The following is a 27214-nucleotide window of genomic DNA, read 5'->3' on the forward strand; positions in this document are numbered from 1 at the left end:
CCCACCACCAGCCCCCCTGCTTATCCCACATTTGCCCCCCCACTGCCGTTTGCCAGGAATACGCAACACCTCGTTGCCACCAGTCCCCCCCACCACCAAAACAAACCACTCGCCTGCTGCTACCCCCTTTGTCTCACTATTTTATGCACACACACCCCCACAAAAAGTGCACCCCCCACTTTGCACGCCCCCAACCCAAAAAGCGACTCCCCCTCTCCACAATTAATGAGCCCTATGCCCGGCTTCATGAAAAAGAGCCCCAGCCCCACAATTACGCACCCCAGCGACAAAAATCCCCTCAGAGCCGGTCTTACTCAGCGCGACCTCTCAGCCAAACTTGGGCTTCTTTCGCTCCCGCATTTTTTTTCCTCCCGCCCCGCCTCCTGCTCCGGCTTTTTTTTTAATCTCTCTCTCCACCTCCACCACCCATTGGCTGAGTCCCCGGATAGCGGCGGACCGCATTGGCCGTCGCTTATGGCACCGCCCCCGTCCCCGCCCACCCCTACCAAAAGCAAGTTCGCCTGCGCCACGTTTCCACTGCGCCAAGTGTGTCTCGTTTCCCTTCTCCCTCGCGGACTTGGAAGGCGCGCGCCACAAAAATTGAAAAAAACCGCCCCCGGCGCGAGGGTTGGACGGGAATTTGAGAGCACCTCTCGCGATATTATGTAAAAGAGCGGACAGAGGGAGCCGGAAGGAGGGAGCTTTAGGCTTCTGAGTTCATTTAAAGGGGCAGGCGGTAAAATAAATATTTATCAACAACAACCACCTTAATTTTAAAAAGCTATTGAGATTATGGAGGGGCTCTCCGTGGTAACACCACGGAAATTGAAATAATTTCAATTGCCACTCTAAACTCAATTGCATAAATCCCATTTCAGAAATAAATGGCATTTCCTTTGCCTTTATGCTATTTAACTTCGCTTCAATACATTAAAAATGTACCCACACACACAAGAATAACGGAAAATAAACTACCTAGGCTGATTTAGCTCTGTTAATTTCAGTGGGTCTATTGCAAAGAGAATTTACCTGGAAGCAAGTCACCCAAAATTAAAAACTGGATACTTCTTTATCATTATCGATTAATTCATTAAAATTATGCATCTTCTGGGCACGCCTAAAAACAAAAGGCAGTTAAGGCTGCAACTCTGTGATGGCTTATTTGGAAGTAAGACTGATAGTTCCCTTAAGTTTAAAAAGAGCATGCAGTTTCATTAAGTCCAGCAGGTTTCTTTCTTTTTAAAGGTTTGTTTTTATTAACAATTCTCCCTAAATACAGTAAAATTACAACTACAGAAGATGCAAATTGAATTACCGTAAGCCCAGAAGGTTTCAACTGACAAATACAATCTCAGGATTGTTGATTACATTAACACTTGTAGTTGGGACAAAGGGAATGAATAGATCTTAGTTCTTATTCAGCTTTTTGCTCCTTTAATGCAGTAAGCCAGAAATTCCCAGAACAAAGACTTAAGGCCACATTCACGCCATGGGTTTAAGGAACTATGAGGCGGCTTTGAACAATAATGAGTTGTTAGGAGACCCCCTCTTCCTCTCCCAGAGATCTCAGGGAAGAAAGATCAATTGTTAAACCACTCAGGGAATGGCGTAACACCCACAAACCCTAGCTTAGTAGGAGACCACCTTCAGTGCATGCAGAACGTCTCAGATTTGATCCTTAGAGTCTCCAGGAAAGGCTGAAGGGGGAAAACGAAGTAAACCACCTTTGAGCTCCTTTGAGATAAAAGTGGAATAGTAAGGAGGGAAAGACAGGTTTCTGGGTTTGAGGCATGGATGCTCAGGTACCAAGATGGAGCCTGACGTCTTCACCATCGGGAGGTGCATGCCTTGGGAATCCTTGCATCCTGACTGTTTTCACACATCCTGTAGAATTCTGTCCGTTATATGTCATCTGCACAATCATAATGAATTTTAGGAACCAAAAAGTCGTATAGTAAATTCAACTTTTGAGGCATCTGATCCCCAAATGGCAACTAGACATTCCGTTTTGGCGACTGTAAGCCTGGTTTAAGGAGCCATTTGGCGCCTAGCTTATACGTACAGTGGTGCCTCGCAAGACGAAATTAATCCGTTCCGTGAGGCTCTTCGTATAGCGGTTTTTTTCGTCTTGCGAAGCAAGCCCATTGACAGCTTAGCGGATTAGCGCTACAGCTGTCAAGCGGCTTCCAGCGATCAGCTGTTAAGCGGCTTATCAGCGGAACAGCTGATAAGCGGCTTAAGAAAAGGGCGGAAAAAGCGGAAAAAACCCGTGGGGGGATGCAAGATTTTTTTCATCTTGCGAAGCAACCCCATAGGGGAATTCGTTTTGCGAAGCGCCTCCAAAACGGAAAACCCTTTCGTCTAGCGGGTTTTTCGTCTTGCGGGGCACCACTGTATATGAGAGTTTCTAACACTGGTTTTAGTGTGTTGTCAATCACTTTGAGGTTTTTTTCTTTAAAATATTAAGTGTATAGAAATTAAATGAATAATAATAATAATAATTATAATAACCACCCTACCAGGGGAATAGCAGCTAGATATTCCGTTGCAGCAATCATAGGTAAAGGGATCCCTGACCATTAGGTCTAGTTGTGACCGACTCTGGGGTTGCGGCGCTGATCTCGCTTTATTGGCCGATCATAACCCAGGTTTAAAGTGCAATTTGGCAATTAGCATATATATCCGAGTTTCTCACACTATCTAACCACTATGCCACGCTATTGGCACTACAACTCCTATCATCCACAGCCAGATTGGCCAATAGTTGAGGATGATGGGAGTTGTAGTCCAACATCATCTGGCAACCCAAGGTTGAAGAGCACTGGATTAAAAGATCCAAGGGAAAGATAAACCAATAATGTCCTCATTAATTTGGGTTTATGTAACCTAAACAAAGGGATGGGGGTGGCACTGTGGTCTAAACCACTGAGCCTCTTGGGCTGGCCGATCAGAAGGTCAGCGGTTCGAATGCCCGTGATGGGGTGAGCTCCCGTTGCTCGGTCCCTGCTCCTGCCAACCTAGCAGTTCGAAAGCACACCAAAGTGCAAGTAGATAAATAGGTACCACTCGGGCGGGAAGGTAAACTGTGTGTCCGTGCGCTGCTCTGGTTTCGCCCGAAGCGGCTTAGTCATGCTGGCCACATGACCCGGAAAAACTGTCTGCGGACAAATGTTGACTGCCTTGGCCAGTAAAGTGAGATGAGCACTGCAAGCCGAGAGTCGTTCACAACAGGACTAAACTGTCAGGGGTCCCTTTACCTTTACCTTTAACCGTAACAAAATACCCCCCAAGATATTACTGCAAAGGTCAAAAGCTGGAGCTGTGGAGGAGAATGCCCTCTCCACTTCTGGAACAACAAGATCAGCCTCTGCCATCCTCCTGGTTGGACTACAACTCCCATGAGCCCCCAGCCAGCATGGTGGCAAAGGCTGAAGCAGATTTGCAAGCTTGCCGCCTTCATGTTCCAGAAGCTGCTTAATTGCACTTCCTCCTGTTACAGCCTGCAGTAAGAAAACCGCAAAGCATCCGTTTGTCTGCAAGCCACACCAAGGTGCAGTTGTCTATAAATAGGGACAGGCCCGATTGCTCCATGACCAAAACAAAAAAAAGCTTTAGAAATCCCTGTCTCACTTTCCTGCAAGAAACAACAACACAGGCGGCATTGCTCACACCATTTCAACGGCAACCTGGGCTGAAAAAGGTTTGGTCTCTTGCCATTCCCTCCAAGGGGCTCCCATTTTATCTTCACACCAGCCCTGCCAAGTGGGCCAGGTGTGGGGACTGCAGTCCCCAGAAGTTGGGGTTGAGGATGGGAGTTTGCAGCTTAGCAATGCCTGGAGGACCACAAGCAAAACGATTCTAAAATGTTCACCAACTGCAGCTGTGTCCTGAGAAACTCACAAGCAACCCATGAGTGCAAACAGCCCTTTCCTGCTGTTTCGCCCTCATCCATTGCATGGGGTTGGATCCTTAAGTGTCCCTGCCAGCTCTAAAATTCTTTGAATACTCATATTCCTTTCAAAAGCCACTCTCAGCCTGGGGGTATTCAATGGGTTGGATTCAATTATGCCCTGCTCAAAACAGACCCACCAAAAGAAAATAAGTTAACTCCAATGGGTAAGAGCTAGGGGTGAACCAATGGAGGGAAAAACTGAATAATATTATAATTTTAGAATACTTAACTGTGAATATACATAGATGAGGTCAGTGAGAAAGAGAAGGATTGGTTTGAGAAGATATTGAATTATTTGAGTAGGTTTGAACAATTTGGGGCAATTAACATGTTAAAAGTTAAATAAACCTTGTGGAAGGAGGAGTGTTAAGGTATATACAAGTGTACATATGGTTGATTTGAATATGTATTATGGAATATTATTGAATATGTACATTATTGAATATGTATACCCAATGTATCAGCCGCCTGGGGTTTCACTGTTTGTGTTTTGGTGGTTGCTAAATTTTCACTGTTTGTGTTTTGGTGGTTGCTAAATTTTGGTGGACCACAATTCCCATCATCCCTAGCTAACAGGACCAGATGGAAAAGGACTATGACTTGGGGCCAGAATAAACCAATAGGTGTATGCACCCGTTTTCTTAGGAATAAGTCCCACTGAACTCAATGAAACGTACTTCTCAAAAACTTAAAAATTTAAAGGGGGAACAAGACTGACTGTTGTGCAAAAGGCTGGCAATAATCACACTGTTTGTTTCTGCTAAAACAGGCTCCCTCAGCCCTCCAGATGTTTTGAAACTGCAGTTCCCATCATCCCTGACCACTGGTCCTGCTAGCTAGGGATCATGGGAGTTGTAGGCCAAAAAACATCTGGAGGGCCGAGGTTGAGGGAGCCTGTGCTAAATCTGAGGTGGAGCAAAGCAAACCTTGACCCTGTCGATTTCAGTGGGATTTCTAGCAAGCTTTCTTCCAAGGACTCAGGGGGGGTTATCCAACTTTAGCCACTCATGGGCGTGGCCAGGATTTATTTGCGGAGGGGCAGGCTTTATGTCCGGAAGGGCAAAACCGAGTTATCTGCCACACAACTGGTCAGTGAGTTCTTTTTATTTATTTACTTGATTTAAGGGGGGCAGCTGCCCCGCTACCCATGGATCCATAGAAATCAATGGGTCTACTCTCAGTGTGGCTAACATTGGCCATTACCCCACACTGATAATACTACAGATGCTATGCTACTTGGGAGCAAATCCCAGTACAGGGGTACCTCGGGTTAAGTACTTAATTCGTTCCGGAGGTCCGTACTTAACCTGAAACTGTTCTTAACCTGAAGCACCACTTTAGCTAATGGGGCCTCCTGCTGCTGCCGCGCCGCCGGAGCACGATTTCTGTTCTCAACCTGAAGCAAAGTTCTTAACCTGAAGCATTATTTCTGGGTTAGCGGAGTATGTAACCTGAAGCGTATGTAACCGGAGGTAGCACTGTAAACCTAATTGGGACCTCCTTTCCCACTCAAACTTGGCCCTCCATCTATTTGAGGACTACAGTTCCCATCATCCCTGACCACTGGTCCTGTTACCTAGGGATGATGGGAGTTGTAGTCCCCAAACAGCTGGAGGGCCAAGTTTGGCCATGCCTGCATGCAGAGGCTTTCACTCTGCACCATGCCACAGGGATGACGTGGAAGTCCGTGCACAGGTCTATAAGTGGTTTTATTCCTTCCCATTCATTGCAATGAATGCTCCTACTCCAGGGTATGTTTCATGAATGCGTGTGGCCGTTTTTAAAAAATGTGTGGTCAGCCACCCACCGCTGCAGCCCTTGCCCTACAACGATCTGGGAGTTAAGTCCATCTGGCTTAACTGAGTAGACTGGAAGGGCAGAATATAGACTCTGCTTAAACAACGAACAGTATATTAGCAGTATATTAAGGTTAACAGAAAATTGCAACTTATTTTCCCGCTATATTCCCGCTATTGCAGCACCACCACCCCTCTAGCAGCCGACCCACCCCTCAAATCTCTTCTGCAATGCTAGACAGATCGCCTTGAGATCCACCACACGCTCCACTTCTGAAATACAATTGCTTTGCAGATTTCTGTCTTAAAAAGGACACTCACCTGGTTTACTTGTCTTTTTTTTAAAAAAATAAAACTTCTCTCTTTCTCTCGGCTCTGCTTCTTTGCAAATCCGAAGACGGGGAAAGCGCGCCTTTTTTCCTTCCTCCGATGGAAAAATTAATAAAAAAAAATTAAAACTGTATCACTCAATCCCAAATGCTGCCGTTTGATCCAGAGGTATAGATCTCACGTGGCAATATTCTACATATTATATTATATATATTTTTATATGTGTCTATAAAAAAAGCTGGAAGCGAAAGGTCACCCGCAACTGGCGCAGCCCGCGCAAAATGCTCCTTTTTTACGCCTCCAGTCTTTAGAGTTTGGCGGGGAAAGTTGCTGTGGGCCGTTCGGAGCCTCCTGATTGGTCGGCGGTGGCGGGAACTGGGAGGAAGTGGGCGTGGCTTCATCCCGGCTCACTTGCCATTCCGGAATGCCGCTCGGAAGGTTGAGTGCGCATGCGCGACGAATGATAGCTCCGACCTCGACTGATCAAGAGATTTTGTTGCTGTTTAGTCCTTTAGTCGTGTCCGACTCTTCGTGACCCCCTGGACCAGAGCACGCCAGGCCCTCCTGTCTTCCACTGCCTCCCGCAGTTTGGTCAAACTCATGCTGGTAGCTTCGAGAACACTGTCCCACCATCTTGTCCTCTGTCTTCTCTTCTCCGGAGGTGGCCAAAGTACTGGAGCCTCAGCTTCAGGATCTGTCCTTCCAGTGAGCACTCAGGGCTGATTTCCTTCAGAATGGAGAGGTTTGATCTTCTTGCAGTCCATGGGACTCTCAAGAGTCTCCTCCAGCACCAGAATTCAAGAGTCTCAATTCTTCAGCGATCAGCCTTCTTTATGGTCCAGCTCTCACTTCCATACATCACTACTGGGAAAACCATAGCTTTAACTATACGGACCTTTGTTGGCAAGGTGATGTCTCTGCTTTATAAGATGCTGTCCAGGTTTGTCATTGCTATTCTCCCAAGAAGCAGGCGTCTTTTAATTTCATGGCTGCTGTCACCATCTGCAGTGATCATGGAGCCCAAGAAAGTAAAATCTCTCACTGCCTCCATTTCTTCCCCTTCTATTTGCCAGGAGGCGATGGGACCAGTGGCCATGATCTTCGTTTTTTTGATGTTGAGCTTCAAGAGATTACTGTACTTGAAACACTCAGCTTTACCCGATCATCCCAGCTCTGGAAACTGTTTTGCTTTTGCCTCTTGAGGTTGCAAACCCTCTACTCATTTACCTGGGCGTAAGCAGTGTTCAGTTCAATGGCAGTTACTTTTGAGTAGGGATGTGCAAAAGTTAATTTAGTTTGCATTTAGTTTGCAACAATGAATATATCAAATTTGCGTTTTCTGGGACTGTGAAAACACCACCCATTTAAAGCAGAAGTCTTCTCCCAAATAATATTTGGAATCGTATTATTAAGTGTGCTGGGAATTGGACTCCTGACCATTAGGTCCAGTCGTGGCCAACTCTGGGGTTGTGGCGCTCATCTCACTTTATTGCCTGAGGGAGCCGGTGTACAGCTTCCAGGTCATGTGGGCAGCATGACTAAGCCGCTGCCACAGCGAGCCAGAGCAGCGCACGGAAACACCGTTTACCTTCCCGCTGGAGCGGTACCTATTTATCTACTTGCACTTTGAGGTGCTTTTGAACTGCTAGGTTGGCAGGAGCAGGGACCGAGCAACAGGCACTCACCCCGTTGCGGGGAATCGAACTGCCGACCGGCAAGTCCTAAGCTCTGTGGTTTAACCCACAGCACCACCCGCGTCTTACCTGGTTGCTTTTGATCAGTCCTTTAGGTCAAGTTTCCTCACTTTTCTTTTTGTCATAAAAAGCTCTCTCTCTCTCACACACACACACACACAGCCCTACCAGAGATGAACTGGCGGGGAAACCATCAAAAAATACAAAATAGTGTGTGTCATTTTAACAGGTGAATTTCTTCAAATTTCTTCAATGAGGGGTCTTTAAAAAATATGATTTTGGGTGTGAAGAATTCAAATCTGCTGCTGTTTTTGTGACTGGACAATGTTTAGCTTGGTAAGTCTACATTTGATGAAGAAGCACATAAACTGTATCCGGGAAACCAAAGAATTTTAATTTTACCCTGTGAAAATGTCAGGCAATGATAAATAATAATATATAACTGCAATTACTTGGCAATCATTTTTAATTATTTCTGTGCAATTTTACCCACATTTTACTTATCAGGCAAAACTGAATTACTGTATATTAATTTAACTAAAGTTCCCAAGTCATGTTACAATTTTTTGGCACCCCTCATTTTTGGAATTTGAAAGCTGAAAAATTCAATGTACCCTAATACAACCACAATGGGAAAATATTTCTAAATATCTTGTTTTGTCTAGCATGCCAGCAAAGTTTTAAAATGTTCTGCTTTATGTCAAACCTATAGACTTCAGAGTGCCTTGCTACACCCTAATTAAGCATGCTGACTTGCTCAAAATGGCTAAATCCCATCATTTAATTTGCATAGAGGCCTTTTGGTCTTCCGGTATTATCCTTCCAATGTTATCTTGACTACCATAATCATATCAAAGAGTGAAATTGCTGAAAGAGTCAAACAGTTGTATTCATTCAGGATTTTGAAGAGAGGCAAAGGCATTTAAATTTAAGTTTTAAATTTACTCAGCAATGCTGATTGTTGTTATCAGCACAATTGCTGCTTTTATGAGGAGTCTCTGTGCTGATTTTGTAAAAGTTTAAGCCCTAATTTAATTGTCCTGGACTGTGCTTTTTGCATTCATTGCCAATTAGCATTCTTATCTCCCCCTTTATTCCTGGCAGTTTAACTTTTCATTCATCTGGTGAAACCTTTGGTGCATCTTGGGTCCTCTAGCCTGCAAAAGCTTGCATCAGAACACATTTACTTTTTATAACAAAACCCAGAGTAAAATTAACCCAGAGTAAAATTAAAATTAATAATTATTTTAACCCAGAGATAAAAGCATGTGCACATCACTACAGAGGTTAATATAATCATCTCAGCAATAACCAACATTTGTCAGATATTTAATTATTACTGATAAATAACAAGTCTCTTAAAGGCACTGTGAGGCTCTGGAAATACTAGAACAATTTGTTCAGCAAAAAAGAGAAAAAAGATGATGGATCTCTAAAGGTAAAGGGAACCCTGACAGGTCCAGCCGTGACCGACTCTGGGGTTGCAGCGATCATCTCGCTTTACTGGCCGAGGGAGCCGGCGTCCAGCTTCCGGGTCATGTGGCCGGCATGACTAAGCCGCTTCTGGCGAACCAGAGCAGCACACGGAAACGCCGTTTACCTTCCTGCCGGAGTGGTACCTATTCATCTACTTGCACTTTGAGGTGCTTTTGAACTGCTAGGTGGACAGGAGCAGGGACCGAGCAACGGGAGCGGATTCGAACCACCGATCTTCTGATCAGCAAGCCCTAGGCTCAGTGCTTTAGACCACAGCACCACCCTTATGGTCTACTGGGGATTTATTATATAGAACTGTGATGTCCTGAGTATGATGTTCCTGTCCCATGTCCTCCCACAGAGAACAAAACCTCTGAGGCTGAACTTAAAATCCCAGAAATTTCACACCCACTCTATATATCTGTCAGGGAACTGCCATCGGAGGGACAGGTGGTGGAGAGGCTCCAGGAGAATAGGAGAGACTCTACAGCAGAAGAAGGAACCAGTAGGGGGAGAGCAGGAGTTCCAGCGGAAAGGGAATCGGGGGAGAGGCTCTGGGATACTTCTAGTGAGAACAGTGAGGAGGTAACAAGACCCCCTTTAGCAACCCCCACCCCTCGCCGGAAGCTGTCACGCAGAGAGTCCAGGAGGCGCATGTCCGTCAAACAACTTTTATGTTGGAGTAAGTTCCGTAGACGCCCACTGTCGGATTCTACCAGCGACTGACGGAGTCATGCTTTGGGGGGCTCCGTTAGTGCCTAGGTTTGGGTGACCAGCCAAACCCCAGAGGGATCAAGCTTTTACGCACAAGCAGCTCATTATCCCATCACAATATCTAAAACACATTTTTACTGCGTTAAGAATCCTGGAAATTGTAGTTTACCCCCAGCAACGCTACAGTCCCAAGCACCTTTAACAGATTTCACTTCCCAAGGTTCTTTGAGGGGGGGAGCTATGCACTTCAGGTGTGCTTCAGATGCATGGGGTGGAAGTATTTGACAGGTCAGAAAGGTAACCCATTGTTGGCATCCATCAAGAGACAATGGAGTCTGCCTCCGGGGGTGAAGTCAAACCACTGTGTTAGCCAGGGCCGTCTTAAGCATATCTGGCGCCGTGGTGGAAAGATCCCTCTGACCCCCCCCCCCGAGTTGTCGATCTTTTTTTAAGGGGGGGAGCCCCAAAGTTGTTGACCTTTTTTAGGAAAGGTCCCCCAGATCCCAGACCTGTTTTTTAGGGAGCGGACTCAGGAGTTCTTCTAATTCATCCTCATTATTCAAATCACCACATATCAAAAAGTTAAAGCAATCACCAGTTTGTTGTTCTTTAAATAAATTGATAAAGACACAAACAATTAAGTTCCTGGCAAGTTTGTGTTTAAGTACAAAGCTGATGTTTTCAAATATTGTGGGGGGCTGGGGGGGCTGGGTATAAAGCAGTGACATCCTGAACCTAAAAAGGACCCAAAACTTGGGTCGCAAAGGATGCAGCCCTAAATGCACTTACCTGAGAGTAAGCCCTGCTGAAACTAATAGGACCTTAAAACCCACCCCCGTCTTTAAAGGACTTTTTGTTTGTTTGTTTTTAACCACTACAATGGTACCTCGGGATGCGAATGGGATCAGTTCCAGAGTTCGCATCCCAAATGGAACACAAAACGTGACAGCAGTCTGCGCGTGTCGCGGGTCACATTTTGCCACTACCGCGCATGCGTGTGACGTCATTTTGAGCATCTGCGCATGCACGAGCGGCAGAACCCGGAAGTAACGCGCTCAAATGAGCTCAACCCGAAGCGCATTCAACTGGAGGTATAACTGTAACTGCATGGAGAGCACACTCTCAAGTTTATCCTTACCTCCCAACTGAGTCCTAATGGTAGTGCGCCCCCACTCAGCTTTCCCCTCCCAGCGCACCAAATCTGAATGAATCCCTCCTCCACCTTTCTCCCCTTCGTGACCCTATGGACCAGAGCACACCAGGCACTCCTGTCTTCCACTGCCTCCCGCAGTTTGGTCAAACTCATGCTAGTAGCTTCAAGAACATTGTCCTACCATCTCGTCCTCTGTCGTCCCTTTCTCCTTGTGCCCTCCATCTTTCCCAGCATCAGGGTCTTTTCCAGGGAGTCTTCTCTTCTCATGAGGTAGCCAGAGTACTGGAGCCTCAGCTTCAGGATCTGTCCCTCCAGTGAGTACTCAGGGCTGATTTCCTTCAGAATGAAGGAAATCAGTATCTGAAGAAGTGTGCATGTACACAAAAGCTCATACCAATAACAAACTTAGTTGGTCTCTAAGGTGCTATTGTAAGGATTTTTTTTATTTTGTTTCAACTACGGCAGACCAACATGGCTACCTACCTGTTCCTTCAGAATGGAGAGCTTTAATCTTGCAGTCCATGGGACTCTCAAGAGTCTCCTCCAGCACCATAATTCAAAAGCATCAATTCTTCAGCGATCAGCCTTCTTTATGGTACAGCTCTCACTTCCATACATCACTACTGGGAAAACCATAGCTTTAACTATATGGACCTTTGTCGGCAAGGTGGTGTGTCTTGTAGTAGCCAGAGGTACTCCCCTCCCCTAACACCCCATAACTCCCCATACCAAGTAACTTGACTATTCAAGGGCTTTAAATGGTGTCACTATTGGGTTCCCTGTCTGGAGTTCAGCCTACACTCGAGTAGGACCGTGGCAGAGACACATGCCTGACTGGCATGTTCTCTCCCTCCTGGTCGATTGTTTGGGAGCTTCTTCCTGAACATCACAGTGACCAATGCCAACAGACATCGGCACACTTAGGGATCCGCAGAGTCTTCGCAACTTGCGTGACAGACCTCAGCAACTCAGCATTTTGGCTAATCTACTTTATTTACATATAAACACACACAGAGCACTGCAACATGGCTCCCTCTCTCTCTAGCATCAGACAACAAAGAGAAAAAGAACAAAGGACAATAGTCCCACTTCACGGAACACAGTAACACAAACATCCTGTCTCCATCACTTCCCACTCTGTGGAGTCAAAACATACACCGTCATGTGATAGACAACAATCCCATGACTGCAATCATGGAGTAGGAATTCCAACATTCCCTCTGCAAGCAGCTGCTCTTTCTTGAAACACACTGTTGTGACGTCACAAGCCCTTTTGACATCATCCAACGCAGCCCTTGCAGGGATTCTAGACCCCGGAGGGAACAGTCTCCGGAGCTCCTTCCGGGCCACCCATGTCGGTGGTGAAGTCTATCGAGCTGGTGATTCCGAAGGATGTGTACGTAGCCGGCTCGGTGGTGGAAGGGCAACTCGTTCTCAGCCTCCACAGCACCTTGGTGGACCCCCTGGTGAAAGTCGAACTGATCGGAAGGGGCTACCTTGAGTGGATCGAAGAGACCAACGTCGAGAAGGACTACAGCCAGCCGGGGACCTGCGTCAACAAGGCAGATTACGTCCACAAGACAAAAACTTTCAAGATAGAGCGTGAGGAAAGAGGGTTGTCTGTTGCTGCTTAAACTTTTTATTTGTGCACAAAAAATGGGGAGACAAATCTTAATATTAAAAAAAAAGTTGAGACCATACTGCTTACAGTTAAAATGCTGGCTATTCTTACCTCAGTTAGAGGTTTAAAGGGTTCTGCAATATTTTATTTACCTGATGGACACTGTCAATTATGGGTCAGATCTACAGTACTATATAATATTCTAGGCAGGGCACCAAACTGCGAGGGTTATATTCATAGAGAATCATATTCTTTTAAAAGGAATGCAAGAGGATGTCATGCACATTTTTCAATTACATGTTAAAAGAATATGATTCTCTATGAATATAACCCCAAACTACTAAACCTCTTGGGCTTACCGATCAGAAGGTCAGCGGTTCGAATCCCTGTAATGAAGTGAGCTCCCGTTGCTCGGTCCCTGCTCCTGCCAACCTAGCAGTTTGAAAGCATGTCAAAGTGCAAGTAGATACAGTAAATAGGTACCACTCCAGCGGGAAGGTAAACGGCGTTTCCGTGCGCTGCTCTGGTTCGCCAGAAGCGGCTTAGTCCTGCTGGCCACATGACCCGGAAGCTGTACGCCAGCTCCCTCGGCCAATAAAGCGAGATGAGCGCCGCAACCCCAGAGTCGGCCACGACTGGACCTAATGGTCAGGGGTCCCTTTACCTTTACCTTTCATCTAGCCCAACTCCCTGCAAATGCAGGAATCCTCTGCCCAACATAGGGCTGAAACCCGCGATTCAGAGTCTCATGGTCTACGGACTGAGGTATCCCAGCTTCAGTGAGGTCTTCTCATCCTGAAAGCCCAGGACCTCCAGACATACAGTCCAGGGCTTGCATCCCAGGGAAGTCACTTTGGCGCTGCTAATGCAGCAAAAGCAACTCAGGAGGCTGCAGTTACAAGTTGCCTGTCTCTGAGCCACAGCAGACGCTGTGATTCTCCAGCCCCAGATGCCAGCAAATTTAATAAATAAATAAATAAACAAGGTCTGGTTTGAAAACGAGACTTCCCTCCCCAGATCTGGACTGCAGGGCCTGGTAATGAACACAAGAGGGCCTCTGAGCACAGGAAGAGAGTCGTTATAGCTGAGGAGTCATCATAACAAGTTCCCTAGTATCTTTCACAAAATGAGCACCTTGGCCTCCAGGCAGAACCAAAATAAGCATGTAAAAGAAGGTGTGTCAATCTTAAGAATTAACTTGATGGCAAGTGAATTGGGTTCCGGCTCCCACGAGCTAGACAATATTGAGCTAGCTGGACCAGGGGCTTGGCTCTGTCTATTTGTATTTGAACCAGGCTTCTATTCAGAACAATGAGGACTGGAACCTTACTTAAATTTTAGGGGAGGGGCTGTAGCTCAGTGATAGAGCACAGAAGGACCCGAATCTTGTTCTAGCCCATAGCTGTCAACCGTCCCTTATTTGGCAGGAAAGTCCCTTATCCCAGCGCCGTGTCCCGCTGCTTTCCCTTATTGATGATGTCCCTTAAATTTCCCGGGTTTTGAAGGAAGCAGCTCCTCTCCCCAGTGGCGTAGTGTGGGGGGTGCAGGGGGGGCCGGCCGCACTGGGCGCAACATCTGGGGGTTAGGGTTAGTGGGCGCAAATCCACGGGTTAGGGGGCGCAAATTACTTGCCTTGCCCCGGGTGCTGACAACCCATGCTACGCCACTGCCTCTCCCTCCCTGCCGGCCAGGGAGGAGGGAGGCTCCAACTGTGTTGCTTGGCTGCGTTGCTCACCCAATAAGGAGTCTAAGAACGACTGGGAGGTGGAGCTTGCATGCCTTGTGCCGATCAAATCGGCCGCCTTGCCTGGGGACTTGCCTTTGCTCAGCGCTTCCCAGCAGAAAGGTGATGGTGGTTTCCCTTGCTGCATCCCCTTTGCCGGGTTGCTGCGCTGTGGGAACCACCGATTGAGGCTTCGTTTGGCTGCTGGCTGGGCTTTCTGCCTTTGGCTCGGGAGCTGGTTGACTAAAATCCCTTTTTTTGGCTGCTGGTCCCTTATTTTCAAATCTGTAAGTTGACAACTATGCTCTAGCCTAGTCCTCACAGGGGCAATTTCAAGCCAGTGTCTTCCCAGGGCTCACACGTCAGCTCCAACCACAGAAAACGAAGAGAAAGTGAGAAGAGTTTCTTTTTGGCCTGCAGGGAACTGGCTGGGTCCGGGTGTCCACCCTTTTGATTTCCACTTCGTCTTGCCTCCCAGGATCCCTTCCACTTTCACTAGCCGGGTCGGACGAATCAGCTACTTCCTCCAAGGCATCTGCGCAACGAGGGAGCTTATTCTCCGGAAGCAGAAGAAGTACCTGCTGGTTCAAGGGATCTCCGTCTTCAGGCAGGACGTTGTCATATCGGAGGTCAGTCTCTCAGAGCTGCGGGCTCAAAACGAGTTGCATTGCAGGAGGGCTGGACCACATGAGCCCTTGGGGATTCCTTCCAACACAACAGTTCTATGGTTCTACAACTGAATCCTCCTTTCCCTTTTTGAGCTTGGACAAATTCCGTTTTTCCGCTATCCACGGACACCACAAATCTTCTAAAATTTCAGAAGTCCATTATTATTATTATTATTATTATTATTATTATTATTATTATTATTACAGTCGTACCTTGGTTTTCGAACAGCTTAGTTCTCGAACGTTTCGGCTCCTGAATGCCACAGACCCGGAAGTGAGTGTTCCTGTGTTTGCAAACTTCCATATTTTTCCATGATAAGGCTAGGCTTTCCCCCCTAAAAAAAAATAATGGAAAAAATTAGGGGGCGTCTTATACACGGGGCCATCTCCCCCCATTTTCTTAAATCTGAGTCCCCCAAAACAGGGGGCGTCTTATACATGGGGGTGTCTTATAGACGAAAAAAATACGGTATTTTTGGAAGCCGAACACCCGACGGGGCTTCCGCAGCTTCCGACTGAGTGCAGGAGCTTGCTGCAGCCAATCAGAAGCCGTGCTTTGTTTTACAAACATTTTGGAAGTCAAACTGATTCAGTTCAACTTCCAAGGTACGACTGTATTACTACTACTACTACTACAACTATTGCTACAGTGGCACCTTGGTTTATGAACTTAATCCGTTCCGGAAGTCCCATAGCAGCAGGGGACTCAATTTACAAATGGAGCATACTCAACAGGAAGCGGAACATGTTCTGCTTCCAAGGCAAAGTTCACAAACCAAAACACCTACTTCCAGGTTTGCATCGTTCTTAATCCTTAATCTTAATTCATAAAGTAAGCTGTTCTTAAACCAAGGTGCCACTGTATTATTATTTCATATCCTACCCTTTTCTCCAAGGAGTTTAAGGTGCCATGCACAGTTGTCCAGCTCCCCATCATTTTATCTTCACAGCAACCTTGTATAGTAATAATAATAATAATAATAATAATAATAATAATAATAATAATTTTTTATTTATACCCCGCCCTCCCCAGCCAAGGCCGGGCTCAGAGTGGCTACAGTGGTGCCTCGCAAGACAAAAAGAATCCCTTCCGCGATTCTCTTCGTCTAGCAGTTTTTTCGTTTTGCAAAGCAAGCCCATTGACGGCTTAGCAGATTAGCGCTATTAGCGGTTTAGCGGCTTAGAAAAAGGGGGGGAGGGGAAAAAACCCGCAGGAACTCGCAAGACATTTTTGTCTTGCGAAGCAAGCCCATAGGAAATTCGTTTTGCGAAGCACCTCCAAAACGGAAAACTCTTTCGTCTAGTGAGTTTTCCGTCTTGCAAGGCATTCGTCTTGCGGGGCACCACTGTAGGTTATACTGAGAGTGACCAGTGACCAGGCCAAAGTCACCCTATGAGTGAAGACTCAACCCTAGTCTTTCCCAGGTCCTAGTGTGACACACTAACCACTACAGAACACTGCTGAAGTTTTAATGTTGTATTTGATATGAATAAGTTTCATTTATGCTCTGTTGTGGACCTACATTTTGGGGGGATAGCTCCAGAAGCAACTTTCATTCACCTTGCTCTAGAAAAAATGGGTCTAGTAGACCTAAGTTGTGTTACACAACTCAAATGGATTTTTTGTATATATATCAACAATCTCAAAGAACCATCGTGCAAGGTTTGGTTAAAACCAGCACAGTTTTGAAAGGTTCAGCCTGCCATTTGATTCAAAAGGGTGCCCAGGGATATCCCAACATGAGCTAAAATCTCATTGATCTCAGGAACCATCATGCAGAATGTGGTTACGGTATCTCAGGAGGTGCTCAAAATGCGTAACAAACACGAGATAGATTAGATCAGGCTTCCTCAACCTCGGCCCTCCAGATGTTTTGAGACTACAATTCCCATCATCCCTGACCGCTGGTCCTGCTAGCTAGGAATCATGGGAATTGTAGGCCAAAAACATCTGGAGGGCCATGGTTGAGGAAGCCTAGATTGGATGGATGGATGATGGGTGATTTGGCCGCGGCCTGCTTCAGTGACAAGGAAATTCTTCTGTTTCTTACATTCACCCGGTGTTTGCATCTGCTTTTCTCCCGCTGCCCGACGGCTTTGAAGTTCCCCTTGGTGGTGGAAGTTGAGAAGGCCCTCCTGTACAACTGCTGCTTCAAGAGCTCCCCCATCACCCTGCGCCTCTCCCTTGGCAAAAACACCTACGCGCCGGGAGATGACATCACTTTCACGACGGAGATCACCAACCGGACGGGGAAGTCTATCAAGAAAGTGGTCTTCGCCCTGCACACCGTGGTCCTCTACAAGGCCTTCAACCTCCGGGCCGAGAAGCGCACTTTGGAGCAGCGGGAGGAGATGATGCGCCTGGAGTCTCACATTGGGAGAGGGTCCCCCTGCGAGGCCACCAAGATCAACAGCACCCTCTCCCTGCCCAAAGTCATGTCCGTCAGCAGCTCATGGAAGTCTGACGACATCATGGATGTCGGGTACGAGTTGACGGCCACCGTCCACTTCCCCTGGTGCATGAGCACCTTGGTGGCAAAGATCCCCATCATTATCCGGAATGAAATTGCAGATGTTCAGGAATAATCCAAAGAGTGTTAGGGCGAAGGATCATGGCTCCAGCACTCCAGAGACTCCTTTTACCAAGAGATGTTCATAGTTTTTGGAACCACCCAGGTGAATTAAAGTTTATGTTTACGTTTTCATGACCCTTTCTGGTTCTGTTAAGAAAATGACACATTGGGAACGCGGGTGGCGCTGTGGGTTAAACCACAGAGCCTAGGACTTGCCGATCAGAAGGTTGGCGGTTCAAATCCCTGCGACGGGGTGAGCTCCCTTTGCTCGGTCCCTGCTCCTGCCAACCTAGCAGTTCAAAAGCACGTCAAAGTGCAAGTAGATAAATAGGTACCACTCTGGCGGGAAGGTAAACGGCGTTTCTGTGCACTGCTCTGGTTCGCCAGAAGCGGCTTAGTCATGCTGGCCACATGACCCAGAAGCTGTACGCCGGCTCCCTCACCAGTAAAGCGAGATGAGCGCCACAACCCCATAGTCGGTCACAACTGGACCTAATGGTCAGGGGTCCCTTTACCTATTGCACACACACATATATGTATATAGTGAGATTTTATGTCTGTTTATTTGGGGGGGGGTATCAGCTGCCTCCGGAGACCCTTTGAGGTCCAAAAGTCAGGGTAGAAATAAATCATTTTTCAAGCATAAGAACATAAGAGGAGCCTTCTGATTCAGGCTAATGATCAGACTGTCTCACCAGAGTGGTGCATGCTCTGGTTATCTCCCGCTTGGACTACTGCAAATCGCTCTATGTGGGGCTACCTTTGAAGGTGACCCAGAAACTATAACTAATCCAGAATGCGGCAGCTAGACTGGGGACAGGGGGCGGCCGCCGAGACCACATAACACCGGTCTTGAAAGACCTACATTGGCTCCCAGTACGTTTCTGAGCACAATTCAAAGTCTTGGTGCTGACCTTTAAAGCCCTAAACGGCCTCAGCCCAGTATACCTGAAGGAGCATCTCTACCTCCATCGTTCTGCCCGGATACTGAGGTCCAGCGCTGAGGGCCTTCTGGCAGTTCCCTCATTGCAAGGTTACAGGGAACCAGGCAGAGGGCCTTCTCGGTGGTGGCACCCACCCTGTGGAATGCCCTCCCACCAGATGTCAAGGAAATAAATAACTGTCTGACTTTTGAAGGCAGCCCCGTTTAGGGAAGTTTTTAATGTTTGACGTTTTATCGTGTTTAATATTGGGAGCCACAAAGAGTGGCTGGGGAAACCCAGCCAGATGGGCAGGGTAGAATTTTTATTTTTATTTTTATTTTTATTTATGGCCCACCTAGTCCAGCATCCTGTTCTCACAGTGGCCAGACAGATGTTCCAATTGGAAGTTCACAAGCAGAATCCAAACTTGTGATTCCCAGAAACAGGGATTCAGGACATTACTGCCTCTGTTGGTGGACAGAGAACGTGGTGATTGTGGCCAGCAGCAACTGACAGGCTTATCCACCAGGAATGTGTCCAAACCTTTTAAAGCCATCCAAGTTGGTGGCCATCGTTATCCATCCTTTTGATGCTCCACCCCATATCTGGCGATCCTCAAAGCACGAATTAAAAATGCACCTCCCTTCCACCCACACTTGGAAGAAATCAGTTGTTTACTTTTTTCAGCACCCTGTTGTTTTGTTTAGGCGGTGGCGCTGTGGGTTAAAGCCTCAGCGCCTAGGACTTGCCGATCGAAAGGTCGGTGGTTCGAATCCCCGCTGCGGGGTGCGCTCCCGTTGCTCGGTCCCAGCGCCTGCCAACCTAGCAGTTCGAAAGCACCTCCGGGTGCAAGTAGATAAATAGGGACCGCTTACCAGCGGGAAGGTAAACGGCGTTTCCGTGTGTGGCGCTGGCTCGCCAGAGCAGCGATGTCATGCTGGCCACGTGATCCGGAAGTGTCTCCGGACAGCGCTGGCCCCCGGCCTCTTAAGTGAGATGGGTGCACAACCCCAGAGTCTGGCAAGACTGGCCCGTACGGGCAGGGGTACCTTTACCTTTTTATCCAGATGTGCTTTATCTCTTTTTTAGCTGCTTTTGACATTAAATGATCTTTTAAACGATTTTAAGTACCGATTTTTAAGCTGGATTCTTATCAATGATTTTAACATTTTGCTTTATATTTTTCTAAACAGCTTAGAGGTTTTTGTTTGTTTGTTCACAAACAAGCAGCATTTTCTTAAATAAAATATGATCATTGTAACAGAGGAGATGTTCTCACCATTGACAACAGGGTTCTGAGGTTGATCGTTGGTGACCCCCCTGCCTCAAATCAAGGGCTGCAAACACACCATAAAGAGGGGATGCGGGTGGCGCTGTGGTCTAAACCACTGAGCCTCTTGAGCTTGCCGATCAGAAGGTCAGCGGTTTGAATCCCTGCGATGGGGTGAGCTCCCGTTGCTCTGTCCCAACCTAGCAGTTCGAAAGCACACCAGCACAAGTAGATAAACAGGTACCACTGTGGCAGGAAGGTCAACAGTATTTCTGTGCACTCTGGTTTCCGTCACGGGGTCCCGTTGCACCAAGAGCGGTTTAGTCCTGCTGGCCACATGACCTGGAAAGCTGTCTGTGGACAAATGCCAGCTCCCTTGGCCTGAAAGCAAGATGAGCGCCACAACCCCATAGTCGCCTTTGACTGGACTTAACCGTCCAGGGGTCCTTTATCTTTTTTCTTTTTTCCCCCCTACAGTAAAGCATACCTTTGACACATAAAAAGATCCCTGGAAGCTGTTGTTTGCCCCTCAGAGAACTATGGTTCTCAGCACCTTTAACACACAGGAATCAGGGGGGCTGTGTGCTTTCAACTCTCCCTTCACTTTCATCTGCAGCTGCCCATTTATGTTGGAGCGTTGGGTGACTCTCAGCTTTCAGAAGTGGGGTTTGCATGAGTTGACCGATCAGGGACTGCTCCACCCCCATCGTTCTACCCGGACACTGAGGTCTAGCACCGAGGGCCTTCTGGCGGTTCCCTCACTGCAAGAAGCCAAGTTACAGGGACCCAGCAGAGGGCCTTCTCAGTAGTGGCGCCTGTTAAGTTGTGGGTGAACATATCAGACGACACAGCGATTCTTCAAGCAGCTCTTGTTTATTCACAGGCCAGGACAGAACTGAACTGAAGGGTTCAGTGAGCCTGCTTATATAGAGCTCCAGTACAACGTTACTATAACAACTTTCTAAAACTATCCAATCACTGAACGTCACTTTAGATCCCTTATTTGCATAAACTATGTACAGTATTTCCCTGCTGGCCCAGGGTGAGAACTTCAGTACATAACAGCGCCTGCCCTGTGGAACGCCCTCCCACCAGATGTCAAAGAGAACAACTAACCAGACTTTTAGAAGACATCTGAAGGCAGTCTTCTTTAGGGAAGCTTTTAATGTTTGATGTATTACAGTATTTTAATATTTTTTTGGAAGCCGCCCAGAGTGGCCGGGGAAGCCCAGCCAGATAGGCGGGGTATAAATAAATTATTATTATTATTATTATTATTATTATTATTATTATCTGTCTCTTTCTCACACACACCTGAAGATGAGAGGTCTCATCTTCTGCGGAAACAGAGGAGCAAACACAGCCGCCTTCCTTTTTTCTCTAGCCCTGTTACTTCGAACAAGAAATCATTTTCTATTCAGTGAAGATGATGGATTTTTCGGAGCTGGCCGACCCGACCAGAAGAGTCCGTGGCCAGAAGGAGGAGGACTACCAAGAGGAAGGGAAGAAATTCAAATATTATTTAGTCAAATATGTTAAGATAACTTAAACAGAATTACTTGCAAGTATCAGATTGGCCTAGGATTTAAATATGTGATGTTGTAGTGAAGCCTTATTTACCTAGGGATCCATCAGCCTCGCCATCCCCGGACCTTGGAGGGAACAAAAGTACCAGGAAAGCAAAATCTTCTTTGGAGAAAAAGTTTATTAAAATCTATGCACAGAGACAATCTGTACATAGAGACAACCAGCAGGATACCTCCTGAAAGCTGGCTGTAAAGAAATACATTTCAGCAAGCCTTCTTATACCTTTTGAGCATTTCCCCCCTCCCATTCTTTCCTCAAATTTTCCCAATCAGCTGGCAAATGTTCAACTTATTCCCTTATATGGCACATCTATCTGCTGGCTAAGCACTTCCTCATACGTGTCTTTCTGCTAGCTAAGCACTTCCCCATACGTGTCTTTTCTTATCTTTGCATTACTTAAGACAGGAAGCGTATGGCAGGAAACATGGTGATGATTCGCCGTGGAAGAAACTAAAAAGTTTTAAAAATTAGTTTCTTCCACTAGATTCACAAAATGTTTAGGGGTATGCATCCCCCTAGAAACCACCTTTTTGCCAAGGCACCCAAACATGGTTTGTAGTTTTGAAATATGAAAACAAATGCATGTTATAAAAGACAGAGTGAGACCTCTTTGGCAGGCTGGTTAAATTTGCAAACAGCTGCAATTTTCTGGCTAGCTGGTAAGGCAGGAAGCTGGACTCTTGACCTGCCTGAGTTTAGCAAACACCCATTGTTTGGTAATGCCGCAACTGCAAAAACAGGATTAGTACAGGAATTTACTGCAGGAAATATTTGAGAGCAACCCTTACAAGGTACAATGGTACAGAGAAGGTAGAGAGAAATCCTTCTCATGCCCTGCATGTATGTCTTGCATTTCTAAAAATATTTCTAAAACAGGTAGCACAAAAACAGGAAACAGCTCCCAGTCTGCAGAGCTGAAAACAGGAAGCAGCTTCTGGCCTACGGAGCTGACGCATTTGCGGTTTCTGCCTAACCACAGCTTTTAGCTCCTTTGCCTTATTAACCCTTCCTTCTCCCTTCACTCCCTCCTCTTCTTTTGAACAATCTATTACTTAGATTCGTTCTGGGGTATGGGTCTATATTCTCTCATAAAAGCAATCACACGAGGTCCCATCGTGTGGGATATCATCTTTTCCATCATATGTTGCATACATTGCATCAAGCAGGGAATACAGAAGCAGAAAAGCAAAAGGATTATAAGCGGCCCTGCTATCAATACCATAATATGTCTGATCCAACCACCATCGGGCAGCCAAGAATATAACCAATTCCATGGATCACCTTCTGTAATTTTTTAGCGGGTTTTCAGCTATCATTGTTTCCATGTGGTCAATTGTGGCCGAAATGCTAACATTGTTATCTGGGATAAACATACAACAATGAGAATGAACTAACACACAAACTCCTCTCTATGTTGAAGATGTTACCAATGGGAATTCCATGTAGCATCAAACCTGGCCGTTTAGCATAAGGTGGTATGTGCATACACAGCCAACAATTGGAGAGATTTAACATTGTGGTGAACTTAAACATATCTTGGACATAAATATTATTCCTCCACATCTTATGATAATTTTCTCCTCGTGATGTTTTATCCAGTAACCTAGTCCCCATCTGGCCATGTTCACCAGGTGCAGCACCTTCCTTGTCTCCTGCAACTATGAGAACAAGGAATACTAGGAGGATCATCAAGGGGATAGAAGGATTTGGCTGTTGCCTCCCGCAGAACCTATGATGCTCATGCCAGCAGAAAGAGACACATCCATGTGACAAGGGCAGGTGAAATAACCCCTATCCACCATCCCCAATTACTCCATGGTTCCTCCCACCAATATTCAGGGAGTGTGCTCATTGTTGAAGAGCCCACTGATATTCATGCTCGATTACCTGTTGAGCCTCAAGGGTGAGAGCCCACCGGTGAGCTGATGCTCCCACTATGTGGGTCAACTTTCCTACTAACCCTGTTGGGTGGATTGAACTCTCGTGCTGCCTCCCTACTGACCAGGGCATATGGAGGCTGAAATCCTGGGGTGGCAATTCTTATTTTGGGAGGCTCGAGCCACCACGATTGTCAGAGGTGGTGCTGCAGAATTTACTGGCACTTGTTCAGCAATTTCAATGCACACCTGGTTAAGGCTCCCACCCCTGCAACACTTGCATTAAGATAGGTTCCGTCCCATCTAGGTTACTCCCTCCCCTGTTTCCAATAACCAATGAGCACGCCATCTCTTACCACCGGCAAGACGAACCAGTCATAGCAGAGGTCAGCAGGCCAGTAAGGGCGGTATGGCTCAGTGGGGTCAGGGCTGTGGGGCATAGAGCAAATCAATACAGAATATAACAAGGAGAGAAAAGAGAAAATCCTTATGAAAGTATTAAATGTCCTGGTGGACTTCCTGGATTAGTCCTGGCACGAGTTTTTCACGTTGGGGACGCTGCCCACGGGCGCCCCTCCCATCCAATTCTTCAGCTGTGCGTAGAGATATCAGCTTCCGGTGTGATATCAGCAGAGCGGTCGTCTGCCAGGCTTCTGGAGATAGTCAGACGAAGGGAGTTCTCTAGATCTGGTGTAACTGTCCAGTCTGAAATGGCTTTCTTCACTGAGTATGGTGGACCCAAGGGGTAATGCCGGCAACTTTCACGGCTGTGGGTGTGGAGAGCAGGACGATATAAGGTCCCTTCCAGCACGGTTGTAGCAGCGTCCGTGCCCAATCTTTTACCCACACTTCATCACCTGGCTCGAACTGATGCAGCCAACACACAGGGGTTGCGAGCCTGGGTCCACCTGTTGAGACAAAAGAAAACTCGGAAGAATATCTGGACTTAATTATTCAATTGCATATCCTGACCAGCATGTGGGGGCAACATTCTGACATATGGGACTGGTCTCCCAACCACAATTTCAAAGGGTGACAGATGGGTCTGTCTTAATGGGAGACTGCGGACCCTGAATAATGCCAGAGGTAACATTGTCACCCAATTAGACCCAGTTTCCTGTGTCAGCTTGGATGGCTGATTCTGGGGTCTGTATGCTGTATGCAACTTTCAGTTAATTTGTAGTGCCTTAGCCAATTCCTGCAACATTGAATGAACAAAGGCTGGTTCATTGTCACCAGGTTTAGGGCTCTGGTGAGCGCAGTTAATTCTGCCAGCTGGGCCGATGTTCCAGACGGGAGTGGCTTTGCCTTGATCACCTGGTCTTCCAGGGCTACCACTGCATAACCTGCCTTCCAGTGTCCAGCCTCAATGAAGCTGCTTCCATCCATAAACCATGATGGCCACTGGGGGTCTGCTTCATCTTTAAGGTCAGGCCTGCTAGAGTACACCTCATCCATTACTTCAATGCAGTCATGCGTGGGCTCCTCACCTTCTCCTACCGGTAATAGGGTAGCTGGGTTGAGGGCTGTGGTGACTTGGAATTTCTAACGCGGATGTAATAATAACATCTGACATTTCCTCATTTTAGCCTGGGAGAGGAAATAGGTGCCTCTCAGCAGATGGCACGCTGATTCTTTCCTAAGCGGCCTCGCCCTCCTCCCCGGGCGGTTTCTCCCAACGGTGGACCTCCCATCCTCAGGGCCATCAACTTCTTTGCCTGGTACTTCTTTTTCTTCTGGGCCTCTTCCTCTTTCTGATTATAAGTGGTCTGGGCTTGTTCCTGCATCCATTCAAGGGTGTGGCCCATAAAACCATTGTGGTTTTGTTTTTTCCTTCTTGTTTTTTTTTTTTTTTTTAATGTTCCTGCGGATATCGGGCGCTGCCTGGGCTACAAAGGCAGTTTTTATGATAGGGACATTGGCAGCCTCATCTGGGTCCACAGGGGTATACTGGCGGTAGGCTTCCTTCAGCCTCTTTAAGTAGGCTCCAGGGGCCTCCTCTGTTCCTTGCACTATTTCTCTGGCCTCCACAAAGTTGGTGAGTTTTCTGGCTGCCCTCCTCATGCCATTTAAGACATTCTGGCGATAAGTGGTGAGGGTATTTTGCCCTTCAGTGGTCTGATTTGCTGGGTTTTCCTCAAATGAAGGGTTTTGGTTCCTCCAATTATAAATTTCTGCACTAGAGAAGGGGACATGTTGAACTGTATAAGTTCTATTGGGCACCACCCCATCAGGTCCCGTGGGGGCCAGAGGGTCATACACTCTGCGGAGAGGCATCACTCTGGCCGCGCCCTTTTCCTGTGCTTTATGTGCCCTATGGAGGGTCACACTTTTCACTGCCTTCCTCTGTCCATGTCTTATTATTTTTGGTTAGCTCAACTAATCTTTCTACAAACTCTTCATCCTCATCATCCTCTTCTCTTTCTTCCCTTTCTTTATCTTTGCCCAGGTCTAACAATGCATTGTCCACGGGATTGGGGGCTGGGCCATCTGCTCCCTGTGGCGGGGGTGGTGCCAGGGCTGTTGCCGGGGCATGGGGTGGTGGGGCATCAAAACTTTATCTTCTTCCCTCTCTGAATCCTGGAGGACTGGGGGTTGTCCTCCTCTCTTCCTGACTGAGCAGATACGGCTGCCTGAGACTTTTTGGCAGCATGACTTCAGCCAAGGGGGGGGGGGTTCCTTTCCACATTGGTCTTCCAAGTGGAAATATAGGGGATTTGATCAGAATGGACATTCAAAATATTCTGATATAATGGATTAAATGAATTGCAAATCAAGGGTCCTGGTAGACGGCCAATTTATTCTTTTGGGTGGGCCAATCTAATTCACAATGTCCTCATCCTCCCCTCATCAGCTTGGATCCCCAAAAAGCCTTCCAAAAGGGTGCTTTTACTTTGGCCAGAACCCATTTCTTCCAGAAACTCCGCTCCTATTCACAGTAAAAATTCTCTCATACTTCATATACTACAGATTGTGATTTGGCGAGGTCGCCCTGCCAAAAAATGCACAATCCTGCAACCGCTCGGCCAAGGGGAATGCTAAACCCCGACCCTCATACACCAAGACAAACACTGGAGTATCTGGTACACACACACCACACAGAACACACCAAAAATCACAATATATATATATCCCACCCTCTTCTGTTCCCAACTTCTGCTGGTGGCACTCTCCTGCACAACCCTGCAATCGCCCAGCCAAGGGGCACTAATACCCCAGCCCACACTCGACAATTCAATCACTGGAGTATCTGACATGCAACATACAACTCACATCAATATAATTTCCCCTTATTCCTGGTGGTTGGCACTCTATTGCACAACCAATTCCCTTATTCCTGGCTGGCATCTTATTGCCTGTGACACCCTGCCACAACCAGGGGAGGTTGATCAAGCCTCCTGCCCTTTTCCGTCGGGCTGCCCTTTCCGTCGGGCTTACCTGTTCCGCTGCGGACCTGTCCCCTTCGGCGCCGTCCTCTTTTCCTCCCTCAACAAGATGTCTCCACTCCAGAACAGTGTGGCTGGCTCCCCCCCACGAAACAGGCGGGGTGCGCACGGGGAGCCTGCAAAACGCTGCTGAGCTGTTCACCTTGGTTGAGCCTGGCCCTCCGGTCCATATTGGGGAGGAGGCTAATCCCGGCACGAGCCCCCAAAGAAATGAAGCCTTATTTACCTAGGGATCCATCAGCCTCGCCATCCCCGGACCTTGGAGGGAACAAAAGTACCAGGAAAGCAAAATCTTCTTTGGAGAAAAAGTTTATTAAAATCTATGCACAGAGACAATCTGTACATAGAGACAACCAGCAGGATACCTCCTGAAAGCTGGCTGTAAAGAAATACATTTCAGCAAGCCTTCTT

At 47.1% G+C, this 27214-nt stretch overlaps 2 protein-coding genes across 5 annotated transcripts in view; one reads left to right on the forward strand and one right to left on the reverse strand.

Annotated features, from left to right (window-relative positions):
* UHRF1 (ubiquitin like with PHD and ring finger domains 1) overlaps positions 1 to 6277 on the reverse strand; it is a 32601-nt gene extending 26324 nt beyond the window's left edge. Inside the window, exon 1 of one of the 3 annotated variants that reach the window (XM_083720324.1) lies at positions 6070 to 6277. The gene's annotated coding sequence lies outside the window, so the exon portion shown is untranslated. Of the gene's footprint in view, positions 1 to 314; positions 383 to 506; positions 598 to 6069 lie in introns of those variants that run through there. The other 2 variants (XM_083720325.1, XM_083720326.1) reach the window with 2 other exon arrangements.
* A 6126-nt stretch (positions 6278 to 12403) lies between these two features.
* Positions 12404 to 17835, forward strand: ARRDC5 (arrestin domain containing 5). Of its 2 annotated transcripts, none has more exons than XM_083720697.1 (3): positions 12404 to 12730; positions 14938 to 15088; positions 17231 to 17835. In XM_083720697.1, exons 1-3 carry the CDS (start codon positions 12468 to 12470, stop codon positions 17711 to 17713), a joined length of 897 nt encoding a protein of 298 aa, XP_083576823.1. In that variant the 5' UTR covers positions 12404 to 12467; the 3' UTR covers positions 17714 to 17835. The 2 variants fall into 2 exon arrangements, with proteins under 2 accessions (XP_083576823.1, XP_083576822.1); XM_083720696.1 differs by having other exon boundaries at positions 12405 to 12717; positions 14880 to 15088.
* The last annotated feature ends 9379 nt before the right edge of the window (positions 17836 to 27214 follow it).

Source organism: Podarcis gaigeae (assembly GCF_964106915.1).
Source record: "Podarcis gaigeae genome assembly, chromosome: 18".
NCBI lineage: Eukaryota > Metazoa > Chordata > Lepidosauria > Squamata > Lacertidae > Podarcis > Podarcis gaigeae.

What these genes read in the sequence shown, in the direction of transcription:
- ARRDC5 (XM_083720696.1), top strand. Translation starts at nt 12,468, where the DNA reads ATGTCGGTGGTGAAGTCTATCGAGCTGGTGATTCCGAAGGATGTGTAC. An exon ending in AAAAACTTTCAAGATAGAGC is followed by an intron (nt 12,718 to 14,879) that starts GTGAGGAAAGAG and finishes TTTGGCCTGCAG; the next exon opens with GGAACTGGCTGGGTCCGGGT. An exon ending in AGGACGTTGTCATATCGGAG is followed by an intron (nt 15,089 to 17,230) that starts GTCAGTCTCTCA and finishes ACGGCTTTGAAG; the next exon opens with TTCCCCTTGGTGGTGGAAGT.